At 39.6% G+C, this 17,945-nt stretch overlaps 1 protein-coding gene across 3 annotated transcripts in view; it reads left to right on the top strand.

Annotated features, from left to right (window-relative positions):
* The window catches only part of UROC1 (urocanate hydratase 1), a 47,001-nt gene that overhangs the window by 25,626 nt on the left and 3,430 nt on the right, over positions 1-17,945 (top strand). For 2 of the 3 annotated variants that reach the window (XM_042799696.1, XM_042799695.1), the window contains exons 16-22: positions 1,391-1,488; positions 1,742-1,814; positions 3,220-3,341; positions 7,922-7,992; positions 8,963-9,061; positions 10,723-10,822; positions 13,702-13,783. In XM_042799696.1, coding sequence (XP_042655630.1) covers positions 1,391-1,488; positions 1,742-1,814; positions 3,220-3,341; positions 7,922-7,992; positions 8,963-9,061; positions 10,723-10,822; positions 13,702-13,783 — 645 coding nt within the window. The remainder of the gene's footprint in view (positions 1-1,390; positions 1,489-1,741; positions 1,815-3,219; positions 3,342-7,921; positions 7,993-8,962; positions 9,062-10,722; positions 10,823-13,701; positions 13,784-17,945) is intronic. The other variant, XM_042799697.1, reaches the window with a different exon arrangement.

The following is a 17,945-nucleotide window of genomic DNA, read 5'->3' as shown; positions in this document are numbered from 1 at the left end:
ATCTGGGGTAGAGCTACAGTACTGGTAACTCCTGACTTTGTACTTATATAGTTATCACTCAGAATCTGGCAAACAGTCCTTACCCACCTTTTTAGGAGTAGTCTCTAGTGTATAAGATCAGAAGTATGAACACTAATGATTTATTTCACTTCTGTAAATTCCTAAATTGCATTAAGTTTTTAAAATCTGGGAAAATAAGTACAATTCCAAATAGTCTACCAGTCGGTTTAGGTTCACTGAATATAGCATCAAAACCCAATAGGTAAGTCAGAAAGTCCATCTAGCCTACCATGATTCCAGCTGTGTCCAGTAATTGTTTTTTAGGAAATGATATAAGGAGGGGACAATCTCCCCCAGTCACTCCTCCCAGCTTGATGAAGCTGTAATTTAAATTCTGTTTAGTATCTTAATTTCAGGGAGCTACTCCTAATTTACAACTTTGCAAGTGAAATTGGAGTTGGACATTATAAAGGGAGCAATTTGGCATAATTTTTATATAAATAAAGAACAGTGGAACAGAGGCAACAAGCTGTAGTGTTGTTCTCAACTGATACTTTTGAAACTTTATGGCTCCCACTCTGGTTTCGTTCACCTTGAACATTCCTGCTGGATACCTTTTCCAATAGAAGGTAGAATATGGGCATATAATATATTTGACTTTGAATGAGATACCTACAAGAACCTTTCCAGTTTCCCAATTCTACATCATACTACTCGAAGACAAAGGTAACAGAAAGGTAAACTTCTGGGAAGGAGTAATTTCTGACAAGATATGTATGACCTAAAAAAATTCCAATTTCATTTGTTAAGCACTGATTTACCTCTACAGAGGTTCAAGAAGTTACATCTATGCATGTACAACTTCAGATGTGACTATGCATTGAGATAAGAACTAGATAATATTAAGTGGAAATGGTATCACAGAGCGCAGTCCTGGAATATGGTCCACTATTGGAAACAAAGGGAAAATTGGGCTGGTTTGGCCAAGGCAGGGGCCAGAACAGTGAGGTTTAGCTATTCTTGGTGTTTCCGTCTCCGCTCACTTTCTCTGTGAACTTCTTAAACTGTTTTGCTGTTTTGTCTAGGTTGTTTTTTGTTATTGCCTTCCATCCTCAGAGCTGGCTACATTTCTTTGCTGAAAGACATGACCCCTCTCTGCTAATTAATGAAGTTACCTTAATGACAGTAAATCACATCAAGATTTGGGGATAACACATGCAAGGGACTGAAAGGATCTCAGTTGATATTTTATGGGTTTATGTCTCAATTTCTCCAGGGTCTTTCAGTTTCATCTGTCTTCCTCTGCTCCCATGCCTTTAGTGAGTTCATGGTATTATTCTTTTTGATATTTTATCAATCTCAAGAATAACTGTTGCCTTCTTTATTTCAGTCTGAAGAGACATGTGGCTGCTATTAACAAACTAGCTGATAAGGGCATGTTTTTTTGGGATTATGGCAATGCATTTCTCTTGGAAGCTCAAAGAGCTGGTGAGTAGAACCTGGAGCTGTTAGGTAGAAACAAGACTATCCTCCATGCATCTTCCCAGCTGTTTATTTTGGTAGGATAGGATTGAACACTGTGTTATATTAACTCTTTAGTCTCTCTCTTTCTCTTGTTCTCTGAGATCCCTGACCTTCCCTGTAGCTGAGGTAGAGCCTTTATGGGAACCCAGGTGCAGTCTAGTTTTATATTTTAGAATTTTTCTTCATCAAATCACTGACTATTAAAATTATTTTATAGGTGCTGATGTTGAGAAAAGAGGAGCCAATAAAACAGAATTTCGATATCCTTCATATGTTCAGCACATCATGGGGTATGTTGGGGAGAGTTTGAAATAAAGCACCCAGGTGCCTTGTGATTCCCTCTGTTTAGGAGGAGAGTACTACAGAGATTCCACTTAGTGAAAATCTTGCAATGTACTATAAATGATGAAAGGGACTCAAGAGTAGTAGTAGGAAAATTGATCTCACAGGTGTTATGCTAGAGTTAGTCTTACTTTTCTCCGCTCTGGAATAATGCCCAGTGTAGTTTAGGAAGATGTTCTGTTGGCTGTAAGCATCATGCTCATGTTTTCTATTGGCTTCCTTAGAGTTATTCCTTGCATTTTCCTGTTTACAGGGGAAAAGAAGAACTAAACCTGGAGGGACATGTTGTATGTGATTAATATAAGTAAACTCTGACAGCAGAGGTTTTGCTAATATTTTGTCCTGAAGGGCATGGTACGTCTTGATAATTTGGTGTAAAGCTTTATTCTTCTTAGAACTAAAAGGTCTTATGAAAGCAGACACCGGATGTGTGAATAGTAAGCTAAAACATTGCCAAATCAAAACTCTTCACTTTTTTACATGAATAGCTTCATTTTCTCTTTTGTTGCATCTTTTTTCCTTAAGCAGTTCCATTCAACAGAATAGCCAAGTCACAGCCTAAAACTGTAACTATATGCAACTTTACTTCTAGATGCTAAAAATTAAGAGCTTGTCTCTTCAGAACAGTAGAGCTCAATTCCAAATCATCAAAGCCTATGGCTACACTGAAGTTAAAAGCACGTCTGAAATAGGAGACTGTTCTGCCCATGTTGCCAACTGTACCTTTTACCTGAGCTGTGCATACCTGTATAAAAAGCTGAGCTCGGGAGATCTGTTGAGGGACTGAGTTTATAACACCTTTTGCCTCTGACTCGTCCTTAACTTGCTGGTGCCATGTGAATAAGAGTTTGAACATAGAGTAAGGCACTATCTGGATTAGATCTATTCTCCTGGAACTCAACTGAAGCGTGTCTTACTATTGTGTGTAAACAATGTGGACAGCAAACGAGTCTGGACTCAGGCATTTGTTCAGAACCTGCACTTGTCTGGTAGTGCAGATGCACTCAGAGCTAGCGTGAGTTAAGGACAAAAAGACCAGGCAGCAGGGAGAGTATATTTGATGAAACCAAAGAAAACTGCAATTCATCTGATGATGCACATTTGATTGAACTGCCCAAATTTTCTTTCAAAATTCTGGCCCGACTGTATTTTTATACAGCAGTCAATGGCTGTGTGAAACAGCCCTGTTTAATTTCTCAATTAATGCTCCTTGATGCTTCTGTTTAGATTAGTTCATTGAAAATGTTTAAAATTCTTCCGTCTCCAGCTAATGAAAGAAAAGCACTGCTAGCAGCCAGGATAAATAAGGAAAGAATTTCAACTATCTCTTAATGAAACATGTTCTCTTCCCAGGGACATTTTTTCCCTGGGATTTGGGCCATTCCGCTGGGTCTGTACCTCAGGTGACCCACAGGATCTTGCTACCACTGACTCAATTGCCATGTCTGTGCTGGAAGACTCTATACGTCAGGGAGGTAAGACACCATCCATGCCCCCATCACTGGGGGTGCTTTGGGGAAGAAAATGAAACTGAGAGTTGAAAAATGTGTGTTAGCTTTTGTCTGAAACCATAGAAAGCAATATCTTGCCTGTTCCATCTGGGCAGGAAATCTTGCTGTTCTCCAAAATCCTGTAATCAGTGTAACCAGTAGGGGAAATGTAAAAACACCATGTAGAGAGGTTATTGATCCCAAAGCTACTGTTGCAATTTTGGCTGAGCCTTTCTTTTCATTTAAGATTTTCCTGCACTTTGTCACCTTGAAACTTTAAGACAAACAGTCTCTTTCATCAACAGGTCTCCAAGAGTTTTTTAAAGGAGTCACATTTCTTTGCCCCTGTCTCACAGGTGAATGAGGCAAGGGAATCTAGGGAAGTTTTTAAGAGGGTAGCAGGCAGATCAGTGGCAGGAAAATCAGATTTCATGGATGTGGTGCTCCATCCAGTGTCATTTATTTGTGATTACAATTTTGAGGTCTTCCTTTTTTGTCATTTGTTAATAAATTGAAAGCTGTTTCTACTCACTGGTGGAACCAATCTGTAATATCTGCATGTCTCTGTATGCTACCACAGTATCTAGGAATTACACTGTATTTCAGTCTTCCATATCCCTGACACTGGGCTATTACTGTTATTCCCTGCTTATGAATGGAGACAAGGATAATTTTGTGTCAGCAAACATGAATCCTAATCTCCCAGGCTGTAGTGGAAGGCCCTACTGCTTTCCCTTTCTTTGTGTACTTTTACAGTAACTCAAAGTCTTAAGTGTCATTGTCCCCTAGCACTGAAGTCCTCAGCTCTTCTATTTCCAGAGAGTGGAGCTTTGTGCTTCTCAGAATCAAGGAAGGAATCAGAAGGAACTGGATCACAAATCCAAAGCATATTTTATGGGGAGGAGAGCATAATATTTTTACCTGGTAATATTGAAATATTTGTTCCTTCTTTCAAGAAAGACATAACTGAAATATGAATAGAAGTGTGAAAATTTTGAATGTTTTCCTATTTGTTCTGGGACAGTTAGCATTGTGAGGATCTAGAGTGGTATTTCTGAAAAGGATATACCATATTCAGATATGTCTCTTATATGAAACAAAATTACTGTTGTCTTCCTATAATGTAAGGCAGGTGTCCAGCCTCCTCTTCCTCCCAAGAGGTTAATTATTGATAGAGTGAGTCTGACCCTGCAAGGTCCTTAGTTATGTCTGTTCTCCTAAAATTTCCTTAGGAGTTATCTTCAAGAAATAGGACTAAAGCATGAGGTGTTTTTAATGCAATGACCCAGAAGTGCCTACTTTTTCTTATGGATATCAAAACTTTCATGTTTTTAAACCTGGTCCATCCGATTAATTAAAGAGAGGGTGAAATCCAGTGCTACAGTGCTGGATATATCTTCAACAAAAATGTCCAGTAATTTTTCTGCCATGTACTTCAATCTACAGTAATCTTCTCTCAAGATTTACCTGATGCGTGACTTTTGGATGGTTTGCATTGCAAGACTAAGAAATGAATCAGTTACTGTGTGTACAATAGTATGTGGGTGTTTATATAGATGGTAATGTAAAGCTGGGGAGAGAAATCTCTTCCACAGACAAAAATCACTGAACTCTTGCATGTATATTCTTAATTTAAACAAAAAATGACATTTAAAAAATCCCAACAGGTAAAAACAGGCTTAAGGTCAGGGTTATTAGTGGATTTGCTGTTGAATTTGGCAAGACAATGGGAATAGGATTTCAAAGAGAAATGAAAACAGAATCTGGCCGGAAAATAAACAGCCATTCATGAATTCATGTTCTTGAGTATTCCACTTGCTGTCCACTTCCTATGGGACCTGGGCTTGGACCAAATTCCAGAGTCTGGATATCCTCACACACACATACATCTAAAATCTGAACCTACCTTTGAATTTTATAAAAGAATCTGTTACGAAGGCTGAGTGAAAATTCCACAGAGCTGAAGTTTGTTGTATTCCAAGTCTAAACTTTTGACCTGGCCTTGAGTCCAATGTTAATCATCCTTCTCCTTTTGTGGAGATTAATTTTTGCACTTAAACCTCACAAACTGTGAAAAAGTCCAGTGTAGTGTTGTCATCTGCTTCTACTCCTAAGGTACTCGAGCTTTTAAGCTGGTCTTTGCACAAGAGATGCAGCACTGATGATTGGAGTGTAACTTGGATTTACAAGCTCTGTGGTAGTTTGAAGACTGAGCTGATGCATAACAGCAATACACATCTCCCAAGAGCTAAGGGAGCCAATCTCTGTGTTTATGAGGACTATTCCTCTGAGTACACAATGCTTTCTAGTATCTTTTAAACCCTAAATAAGTACAAGGGCCTATGAAATACCAGAAGCAACACAGGAGCTTGCCTGGCTTCACAATATATTCCTGTTGTGGTGAGGAGTTGGAAGCAGCAGTTTAACAAATGAGAGACACAGAGCTACTCTAAAGTTAAGGTCTTTCTAGAAAGAGCTGTACGATTGTTTCAATTGCAGGAAGTAAGACTAAATAAAAGGGAGGATTCTTCACTTCCCCAGGATAACTGATAAATTCCAACTTTGGACACACCACGGTTTAGGACAGAGAATATGACTATTTATTGGAGCTGGCACAGATGTGCTGTGTTGAGATATGTCCTTGTAGCCAGTATTCTCATCTGTCTTCTCTTATGGATATGTTCTATAGAATTAACAAAAGGTAAAATTTTTTCTGTAAGTTTGTGCTCTGTGATGTGTAACATATGGTAGGTACTCTCTGAGATAGCTTATAAAAGTGATAGAAAGGAACTAATTCTTTATTCAGTTTTCCAGAGTAACTTCAGTAAACTCTCGTTAAAGATCTATAATGACCGAAGTGAATACTACCCATTACCTTCTAGAATATGCTTCCTTAAAGCTTATGAGTGGCAGCACAATCCTAGTATGACAGCATTAAGGGGTATTTCATCTTTCACTCCCTGTGAAGCTAAGAGGTGACATGTTAATCCTTATTGCACAGTATAGAAGCCACCACTTGGAGCCAACCCCTAAAGCACTGACAGGTCTTTTTAGAATCATTAAAGCTCTCTGTATGAAAGGCCTGCCTCTGCAGGAATGAGCATATTTTACACCTCCCTTTAACAAGTTGGAATAAATATGAGTACCTTGCCTTTTCTTCTTTTTTTTTTTTCTAGTTTTACTAGGCATATCTGCTGACATATTGCCTAGTGGAAAGGCAGTATTCTAAATACTCTTCTCAGTTACCAGGGACAATTTCAAGTTTGCAGTGTGCAGTTTTTCCAGTTTGACTGACTTTTGAACATCAGTTATGTGTACATTATAATTTGACTTGAAAATGAGTGAGAGCTGGAAAGTGATGGGGAACATGCTATCTTGGCATCTGCAGAAATTATTATAACTTGAAGCTCCAATATGTGAGCAAATCACTGTGGCTTAACTTGCTGCCAAATGCCAGCTGAGCCCTGGTAGCTGACCATATCTCTCAGGACAAGGTAATGTGATATAGTGTAGCCCATAGAGGAAGATCCTACAGGCAGTAACTTCTTCAGCTGCTGTAACCTCATCTGAGCTCACACTCAGACTGTGTAAAAAGGCATAACTGTAAAAGCCCCTCAAATTAAGACAGTAAGACAATGCTCCTGTCTTATTCCATACCCCCTCTCCCTTTTGTTACTCACTTGCTACAGATGGTGCCATCCCTTTGGAGGCAGCTGATTGTACTGAGGTCACTGTGTATCTGACTGATATTTCACTGTTTTCCACGTCGAGTATCTTTATTCTTACTCCTCTGGTTTGGCTGATTGAGATGGAATGGCACAGATATAAATGAGATGAGAATCTGGAGAATATAAAACAATTAGATAAGATATATATCTAACAAGGTGTAGGGTGGATTTACACATAAAGGGGCTAATCCGTAATAAGTTTTTCTGTGCAGTTTGTGCTTCATGGTAATGTGAAGCAACATACCTCAGTTTGTAGGATAAAAGACCTTATTTTTATCTTGGGATAAAAACATTCATGTGATCCATTTAGTACAGAGCAACTGCTGTGCTATAAATCTATGTCCCAGCATTGGTATAACTTATCCTCAAGTACGTATTGCCAGCTGCTTCTGAAAATTTCTGCTATCTGACTCAAAGGAGTCATTTACTACCTGATGCAAGACAGGACTGTAGCACCCAATGTCATGGAGTTTGCTAAAGCTACGAATTTAGCAAAGGCTCAGAAAGGGATTGGCATTTAGTAGGCAGCAAGCCAGGTGACCAAAAATGAACAGTACATATAACCCATATTTCAAGGTTTAATTTAGTTTGGTAAAGATCTGGATGAGAGTTGTTGTTCCAGCTGTCTCCTGGGCAACATCTCATACCTTTCTCTAAATACATGGTACCAGTTACTGCATCAGCTGCACAGAGGATTCTATATATCATTTCCTATATGCATGCTTGTATCTGAGAGTAGAATTTGACTTCCTAGTGCTGTCAGATGAATTAAATTAAATTTAGAGCATATTGCATTCATTTTCAAAACCTCTTTTATTTCTTGCTTTCTCTTGCAAGTGAGCACATCTGTGAAGCAGCAGTACCACGACAACATCCGCTGGATTCGGGAAGCTGGCAGGCACAGCTTGGTAAGTGCACAGCCTCCTTTGGCACATGTGACCATTCCTGGTCCAGAATGCAGTTTTTGAATGCTGGAGTGAAAAGCAGGAATGGACATGAATTAAAACACTGGCTGTAATTCCCAGGGCTGATAACATAAGCCTCTCTCCACAGCAGGGTTTTAGGGTTAGCTGAAGCAGTTATTTCCCCTCACTTCCTCATCTGGAAGTGTTCAAATAGTCCAGCAATATCTAGTCTTCTGTCTGGAGTGAAACACATAAATGATTAACCCTCCACCTCATTTGTAAATACTTTTCCTTCAGAGTGCTATTCAAAATGTCCTTCTTGTCATTGCTTTGGCCCAACCTCTTCACGCCTGCAGTTCCCAGTACCCTTCTCAAAACAGGTGATGAGGCCAAAGAACTGCCATCCTTTTATGCTGTGGGAAGCAGGATGCCAGTGAAGCACCCTTTGTTTTTCTTTTAGGACAGGCTCTCACTGTGAAGATAACCAGTAACACTGTAGGGCTCATATGTTCTCTCCTCATCTGGAAACCAGATTGGTCTGTGGGGTAAAAGCTGGAGACGAACATAGCTGTGCAGGACAGATGTTCTTTGCAATTCTTCGTCTCCATATTTCTCTTCCCTTCCAGCCCGACATTGCCAGTTCCAAACCTCTGCTTCTCAGTTGTTGATAAGGGATTTGTTGATAGGGGGATTATAGCCTAGCAATCAGGTGGATTTAAAAAATGGGATTTATTGGATAGTAGCAGAAGAATACAGAAATACATCTCACTGATTGTGTGGATGAAGATAAAACTCAGTTCGAAGAGGGATTTTAATTTATTTTTTTTTCTGGAAGCTGGATGTTGTCGAGGAAATAATCTGCACTTTCTCCTACAAAAGGGAAGGGGTCACTCCTGTGACTCCATTTATCTGGGGCTGAAAGATAAGCCCGTTGCACAGAGAACCTTATCACGCTGGCATTTTTGTTTTCCAGGTTGTTGGCTCTCAAGCTAGAATCTTATATTCTGATCAGAAGGGTCGTGTGTCTATAGCCGTGGCTATTAATCGAGCAATTTCTGAAGGAAGGATTAAGGTTTGTCTTTTTTGTCTTGATATGGTCTGGTAATTGTGTTTAATATCTGAGACTGGGGTGGCAGGTGGGAAGGAAGAAAGCTTCAATCTGTGAGATCAGAAGTGCTGGCCTTTTACATGTGACCAGTATTCTGTTAGCGTGGATCAGTCCTCTCTGCCTGTCACCAATACTGCACTATGTAACAGAAGAGAGACTCTCTGAAATATGCTACCATATATTTCATGTTGGGAATCTGCCTTATTTTCTATTTGGACATCTACATGCACAACATATTATGCTGTGATTTGCTGAAAACACGAGGCGGGGACTACAGCTCTTTAGCAGTGTCACAGATGTTGAAAGTAACAAGAGACGGTGACACCCCTCAGTGCTTCTTACTCTCTATCCCTCACTTTCAGCCATATTATGGCTCCAGTCAGCTCTGCAGTCAATTTTCATTTGCATTACATATGTGGATGAAGAAAATCGTTAGGCTTAACATTGCCACTCTAGTGCATAATACCTTACTCGTCTGTGTAAAATCCCATTGGCCATATGTAGTGGTATAAAAGTACAAACTGTGGACGAGATTGTTACTGGGATTTTCTGGGTTCTTCATGAGTATTGTAGGTAGATGTCGGCACCACTCAGTAATTATATCTGTTATTTTCCATGTGTACAACAGCGTCAGAACCAAGGCATTGCCACTCATTCGCCTCCATCTCTTTTATAGCTGAATTACAATTACCCTTTTTAAAGGGGCAAACTCAAGTAAAACTTAGAATGGATTCCAGCTAGAAAAGGTCTAGGTTTAGTTACTTAGAAAATGTTTGTTAAAATATTTCAAATGCTGTTGACCTCAGGACTCAAAATTAATATCACTGCAAGCTAGTCTCAAAAAATAAACCTGACCAGAGAGAGCACTCCCTTTGAGCTATGACTGACAAGGTCAGACTCCCAGGCCCTTTGGATTTTGTTGCATCCTTTTTTTGTTTCTGCAAATCTCCATTCCTCCTCTTGCAGGCTGGGTGCTCATGTCTATTTTCAGTGATTTTCTAATTCACTGCCAGCATAAAACAGAGCCAGTTAATTCCAGACCACACCATGCCAAGAGTGAATGATCCTTATATAAACCCTGTGCATGGCAAATGATAACGAAGACCTGCAAGCTGATCTAGATTCATACTGTCAGTTAAATTCCAGATCAAGAATGGACTTGAGCTGTATGAAATTGCTGATTTTCATTGCTAACTTATTTTTAGTCTTGAAGTCTTCCAAAGGAAAGCAAATGTGTAAAACTTCTTACTGTTAGTTTTAACTTTCAACAGCAAACAAGAACTATTTTTGAATGAAGATTTTTGCATACTGAAATGACTTTGAAATTTCAGCAAAGAAATGCTCAGATTAAATAACCTTACTACTTCCCCTCTTTCCCTGCCCTCCTTTGAGGATGCCACTGGCATAAAAACAAGCTCTTAGTTACGAAAGGACGGTGGCTTTCATGAACAGTATGTGAACAACTGTTTTGTAATAACAGATAAGGTGTTTCAGAGAGTTTGGAAGAGGGGGCAAAGCTGAGGTTTGAAATTACTTGAGACAGAAGTGAACCCAGCAAATGATGATCCTCGGTAGCGTTGACAGTCCATGAAGGATTCAATTTTCTCGTCCTTGGCTTTTTGCAGGCTCCAGTAGTGCTCAGCCGAGATCATCATGATGTGAGTGGGACCGACAGTCCTTACAGAGAAACGTCGAACATTTATGATGGATCAGCCTTTTGTGCGGGTCAGCAGAGCAGCTGGGGCTTGTCTGTCTGTCTGGGCAAACAAGGAAATTGCTTTAAAAGATAAATTGTTTTTTTATGCAACATTTTAAAAATGCTTTTGTTTAACTCTTTAATCCCAATTAATCAGATTTCCTGAGAAGCTTTGTGAGATTTAATAGTGATACAGACATGGATGTGGAGCTAGTTAAATAGGAGAGGTCCAGAACAATACTGAAAATTCAGGGAAGATGCACCAGATTTACCTCAATGTAAGTGGAAAGGAGTCTGTCTCAGAGGACTGTATTTTCTGTTTGATTTTACTTTTGCACCTCACTGTTTCAAAGAGGTGATCTGAGCAGAATTACAGCCCTATTTCCTTGGGATCCACAAGATAAAAATCAGGTCTATAATAGTGTTTTGCTTAAAGCAAACACAGTGGCATTCATTTCATTGCCCAAGGACTCAAGGAAACAGTCTGGAGTTTCTGAAGGGAACTTTTCTGGTCATAAGGGAACATACTTTGATAATAAAAGCACAAGAATGGATGTCAGGTGTTCTGGATTAGACTCCAAGGCTTGTTGCTCACTTACAGTGTGACTGTGGGCAAGTCATGTAGGTTTGCTATACAAAAGGAGCCTTTAATTCTGTACACCCGACCTGAGCTAACCAGACCCTGCTTTTGGGTTTGTGAAATTATGCTTTAGTAAAATAAACCCAAGAAATATCAGATTGGAGACCTGAAAAAATGAATGATGAACTAAGCATTTTTTAACCTAAATCTTCCTCAATTTTCCATCCATAAAGTGTAAATTATGATAATAGCTTTAGCCCGGTAGTGTTTCCTCATGTCATGAACTGACAGTTGCAAAGTGGTGTGAGATTGGAGGATACAAGCTGCTGTAGAAGGAGAAATTATGATAGAGGTAGCTAAGCATATTGAATTACTTCCATTATGGGAATTCATAATAGAACCAATTTATGGCTCAATTTTAAGGATAAAAGTTCCCTGCTATCTTAACTGGATTTCTTGATGAAATGAGGCTTTTAGCTGTGTCTATCAGTCCTACTTCAACACTTTTTGAATATGTTGGCTAGTTCTAATAGGCCAGATGGACAGATGCCTTGAATAATTTTCAGTTCTGACAAGCTGTGAGAAAATGCTGCAGCTGCACAGAGAACAGCAATCCAAAGTAATGTCTCCACCAAAGGGCTTAGCAACTTAAGTAAACCTCAGGCAATGCCTTCAGAAGTGGGCAATAGAAACAAGTCTTGCTAAGCCCCAACGCTCATCATGCTGTGTTTTTCATTGTATTTTGTGATTTACATGAACCATTTGCCTTCTCCGAGGGCTTATCTAAAGTCTGTTGACCACTGATTTCACTAGTCTTTGAAACCAGGTCTAAGTCTGTTTTACCAAATGACCCTCTGGAGGTAATAGAATAAAATCTTAGATGTTCCTCTTTCCCTTCTTTCATGTTGTTTTAACACCACATTTGAGCTGGTTCTGGTGAAATTTGCTCCTCTCTGGTACACAGGAATGTTCCAGAGTGTTTGCTTGTCTGTTTTACAGTAAGTACCTCAGCCTGATCCTTGGCAAACATGGGTCATTGCTGTTCTGCAGAGTGTTTTTCAGCACAGACATTTGCACAGTTAGTGACCTTTATCAAAGACAAGGAGCAGCACATTATTACATTGTTAGTCTACTTGCATGCTCCTTGTTCAACCTCCACTCTTATGCTAGTGGCTGAGGAAGAAATCTGTACGTTTTAGAATATGGGTAGTTTGATCTCTACCATTCCCTCCTGACAGCACTGTAATTATTATAATTGGGTCATTAAAGTGACATAATGCCAGATAAAAGATGCCATAATGGGGCTTTTGACAGGGTTTAACATATATTAGTGCTCAAGTAAACTCATTTTTCCATCAAACACGTAGCTACAGTAAGTCTGCAAATGTCACTGGTGGGGATATTGCTGTTTGTCTCTTATTTTTTGCTGTTAAAAGCACAGCAAAATGATCTATGAAATTTGGACAAATGTTTTCAGTAAACTTTACACTGTTATCCTCTTTGCATACCTCTTTCCACCACTCTGGGTATATGTTTTAGCACATATTGTAGCGAATATAGAAAATTCTAGTGGACATTTCAGTGGAAATCATGCATTTGACATTAGTCAAATTACATTTGTCTGCTAAATTATTTTTCTTCATTTTTAAAAAACAAAATAAACCTCCTGTGTGATTTTAGCTGTTTTTGTTCAGGGTAAAATTCTCCCATATCCAGAGAATCAGGGCCAATACCACTTTCATCCCAACTGTGTTCCCAAAAATGCTACTCCTTAGCTTTAGACTGGCTTTCTGCACAGGGCTGAATTAACTCTGCAGTCTTAGTTGAAAATACTTCAGGCTTCTGAGAACTGCAAGGTGTGTAGTTTTCCATGTGTGTCATCGTGTGTCCCCCCCCCCCCCCCATTTTGAAATCCTCCCCATGGATGTGTCCAGCCTGTTCTTCCACAGCTGAGGCATTCCCAAAGGAGAGGGTTGTATCTCTTTTCACCCTGAGGAGGGATATCCCAGATGAGAAGTGGTATGTTCTTCAACTTCTTGAATTGGATCACAGATACAGAAAGCATCAGAGTCCTCACAAACCACAATGTGAAACTGGCATTTGCTTCCTCCAGTGTAGGAACAAAGAGTGGTAGGAAAAATCTCTCTTACCTGTTCCTCCCACGAATGAGATGTTCAGCGTATGTCTGTGAGAGAAGCTGTGAGTAAAACCTGCCTTCAACACTGCCTTCACACAGCCATAATCAAGGTGTCAGGGGATGAAGTGAGCATCACAACAAAATAGTGAATGCAGCATGTCAGATCCATAACACCTCTGCTCTCCTCCTAGACATGGCGGTACAGAACTTTGTAGGAGATGCGTTCAGAGGAGCGACCTGGGTCGCACTGCACAACGGTGGTGGAGTTGGCTGGTAAGAATTTATCTATGTTTCTAAAGCTGGACTCTGAATCCTATTGCCACTACTGTGTATGTGTGTGGGGAGGAGAGACAGGAGGGGAATTGCATAAAAGATGCATGTATCACTGAAGTAGTACAATGTCATGTACATGAGAAGGATGGGTTTGGAAACAAGGACTGGAACGACATATCATAAAGTAAAGTGTGGTGTTGTATGAGGCTTTTTTAATTAATGCCCATATGTCTAGAAAAAGTGTTTTGGACATTGGCCACAGCACAGTTGAAGAACTTAATTTGCCAAACGAGGACAGTCTGCTGTGGTCTTTTTGAACAGATCCTGCTTCCAAAGTTGTCTTCACACATGCACAGCCAGAGTGTTAGTGGATGGATTATGTTTAGGTTTCCCCTCAAGCTGTATTTAAATATGTGACCTTAGGACCCCAATATAAATGCTCATGTGCTAAAGTGCAACAAGGGGTTATTGATACAAAACAGCTCAGGTGCTAGCAAACCCCCCAGTCTTCTCCCCTTGCTTGTGCCTGGTAGGATAAAAGACCACAGCCAAGTCAGGACTGGATTAAACACCTCCTTCACGTAAGATGCCTAAACTGAGAAGCAGAATGAGGTAAATATTATACACGGGGAGGGAAACTGATCTCCTTCATATGCTGCTAAAAGGTTACTCTGGATTGGCAGATGTGTAGGGAAAAGGAAAGCCTGGCCACACTGCAGTCTTTAGATCTGGTTTGTTCTTTTCAGCATAGTGCAGCAATGCCTCTCCCATTTACAGTGATGACTTCATTTGGTGGTGTCGCCAGTCAAAAGGGGCACAACCCTCTATTAAATATTGTAGTGAACCCTTCCACCTCCCTGTTCCATCCAGCTCTGGAGTATGCAATCAACAGCAAGCCAAAGATCTTGTAGCAGATGTTATCCTCTGAGACACTTAATGATACTTAATTGTTACTCATTCAGATGAGCTGAGACTAGAAAATATCTCTTCAAGTCAGATGAAGAGTTACCTCTCCTGTACTCTATTTCCTTTGATTTCAGTGAAGTAAATACTGAATAGAAGGTACATGAGAGTAAAATTGAACAATGGGATAAGAAAGCTTTCAGAGGGCTTAGACACATGGAATGAAAATTTGCCTTTACTGATTTCAGTGATAATAACCACCATGGCCAAGATTTTATTCATAACTTACAAACTTACATAACTCTGAAAGAAAAATACATACTGGAGTATGTTCTTACTCTTGTCATCTCAGTCTCAGACTCCAGAGATAGCAGCAGACTACACTTTAAAAGTATCTGCTTATGAAATACAAGCAATGAAAATCACTCTCCACTACAAGTTGTGCAAAATATTTGGAATATCTTTATGATAATTATAATTATTAGAATTGCTAAAATAATTGCTTATGCCACGAATGTTCTGTGCATTGATGATGCTTAATTCAAAGGATGCAAACGATCATATTGCCTATCTCTCTGGCCTCCATAAGGTAAATCCCTCCTGCACATTTCTAGCCCTCTGAGCAAATCAAAGAGAGATTGGCTGAATGATGAGAACTGCCCTTACTTCTGGAAAACTGGCACTGACCACACTGCAATTTCAGTTACATTGTTTTGGTTGTTTCTTAACCAGAGTTACATCATTAGAAAGAAGCAATTCCCCTAGGCAGAGCAGAGGTGCTGTCATTTATGTAATGCATCAGAAAATTAGCATGTGGCTATTCACTGACATCAAAATATCGATTTAAAAACAAGGTTTGGTTATCTTTTTTGACATTTCCTATGGCTGCTCGTGGCTTGTCATTGTGGAACAATACCTGCTCACCGTGTTCTCGGGAGCAGTCATAGCTCTCTGTGATTAAATTACTGTGCTTCAACGAAGAATGCAGAGCCTGAAAATTAGGTCTGTCTCTGCATGAGCCTTAATAAGCCACCATGCTGAGACTCAGATGTGGTAACAATGTCATGTCATTAGATGCCGTGGTCTGGAGAGCCCCCGACAACCACGGCAGGATTAGGTGGTTCTGCTCAGCTTAACTAATCACGGCACCACCCTGGCTAGTTAAAGTGCTGCACTTCTTTGCCTTCTAAGGAGAAAGAGAGGAACAATTTAAAGGTGTTAAAAGAAGCAAAACAACCCCCCAACCATAACAAGTTACTTTCTTTGCCTGAAAGAGACAGATGCCTTTAGTTTTTAGGAGCCTGTTTTTGTTTTTCTCTAGAAAGCTAAAAATTCAGCTGACTTTGCAATAAAACAATCTTCATGTGCCTGATAAAATCTTCTTGTCATCAGCTGATTTGGAAATGTGAAAGTGTGTGTGTAAGCTTATATATATTTATAAACAAATATGCATGTGATTAGAGAGAAATCAAGTTGTCATTGGCAAGTTTCTGTTCAGGAAGTTCAGAAATGGCAATTGCACTGTGTTCAGCTAGAAGTCCTCCCTGAAGAGGTTGAGCTTGCCTGCAACTGCTGACAGATCGGCCCTGCCTTCCCTGTGAGACTAGAGAAATGCTTTCAACTGCTCTGATTTTTCTGTGCTATAGCCTTGTGGGACAAACAGAAAAAGCAGGATTAATATTTATTTAGCTGGAATCTGCATCACATGTGCTGTTTGAGAGATTTAAGATTAACATAGTCTTGACTGTAATTACAGCAAATGAATGTTATTCATTTCTTGCTGTCTGTTTATTTGCGGGAGAATGTATATTAGCATGGAGCTTGAGTAACCTGTAGTAACAAAAAGGCAGAATCAATTTAAGAATTGAACTGCACTGTTGACAGTGTGACATCTTGATTGTGAGAGAGGCCTTGTTTTCTTTGATCACCTTAGAAGGAGGCATCTGGAAATTATAGGAGGTAGCTTAGGTCAAAATGCCACATGTTTCTTTAATTACCTGAAGATCTGACCCAATGCTAATGAAGTCAGAGAGCTCCCCTTTAAAAGTGAGAGGTTTTGCTAGAAAATCCATCCTAACAAACATTGGCATTTAATTTATGAGCGAGTTTTAGACAGTAGGACAGATTCTGATGAGTGATTCTGATTTATACTGGAGTAACTCTGTGGAAATCGATGGGAGAGGCTCTAAATTTATGGAGTGCAAGTGAGATCAGATGCTCACCGTTCATGCCTAAGCTTCAAAGGATGCTCTTTGGGATGCTGGGCACAGAAGGGATCTTTGCTACTGAAAGAACATCATCTTCCCATATGGAATATCTTTATAAAGCACTGGTCCAGAGGTCTGACTTTCTTATCATCTGCTATTGCCAGTAGGCTGTCTTGAGGTGTGCTCATACTGTGATCCCAATTACATGGCAATGGCATCACTGATGTTCGTAAGTGTACTCTAGCTTTGTACTTTGACAGTAAAGAATAGTGCTGATTCGGTCTCTGTATGCAGAACAGCAGAGTATGGTAAGGTAACTGGCCCTGGTCTTGATACAATTACATCTCTAAGGTTGTCATCCAGTCTGCTCCCCTCTTTCGGACAAGATGGTAACAACATGAGCAATTCAAAAAGTAGAATTTGCAAGAAATGCAGATGTTTGGATGTTTGTTTTCATCTCAAAATGAGACTAAGAACAGAAATAACAAAAGATTTCACACAGTAAAAAGATCCTGGGAGTTATATTCCAAGATGAAAAGTGTTGACAGGGTCAATCAAAAAGGAACATTTTATTTTGAAGAGTCAGAGCTTACAGTATGCAAACATCTCAATTGAAATGTGACTGTTTCAAATTTTCCTGCTAAAGATGAGAAACTGATTCATTCACTAACATTCTGCTGTAAGAACTGTCAGTTTCAAGAAAACTGTGCCTTTCAACAGAAAATGCACTTGTAATAATGATATGAATAACAGTGGTAAACTGAAGGGAATTCACAGAATGATACTGTGATGGTGAGATCTGGAGCTCTAAGTTCCTTCCTCAGCCATGTGATAGGGTCTTACTTAGCACACAGGTGCTAACTATATAACTAGTGAAAGGGAATTAACATCAGGTAAGTAACAACATTACATTGAAAATGAAAAAATATGAGTTCTAGTTTCAGGAAGTAGATCTCAAGTCTGTGAGACTCCAATGTAGTCTCATTTCCCGAGAAGTTTAAGTTACTGCTGGTAAATATACAGTAAGAAACCATTCATTCCTGGACTGGAAG

This window comes from Tyto alba, unplaced genomic scaffold, assembly GCF_018691265.1.
Source record: "Tyto alba isolate M040663 unplaced genomic scaffold, T.alba_DEE_v4.0 Super-Scaffold_3, whole genome shotgun sequence".
NCBI classification, from domain to species: domain Eukaryota; kingdom Metazoa; phylum Chordata; class Aves; order Strigiformes; family Tytonidae; genus Tyto; species Tyto alba.
Note: the sequence above shows the minus strand (reverse complement) of the source record. Positions and strands in the feature narration are given on the sequence as shown.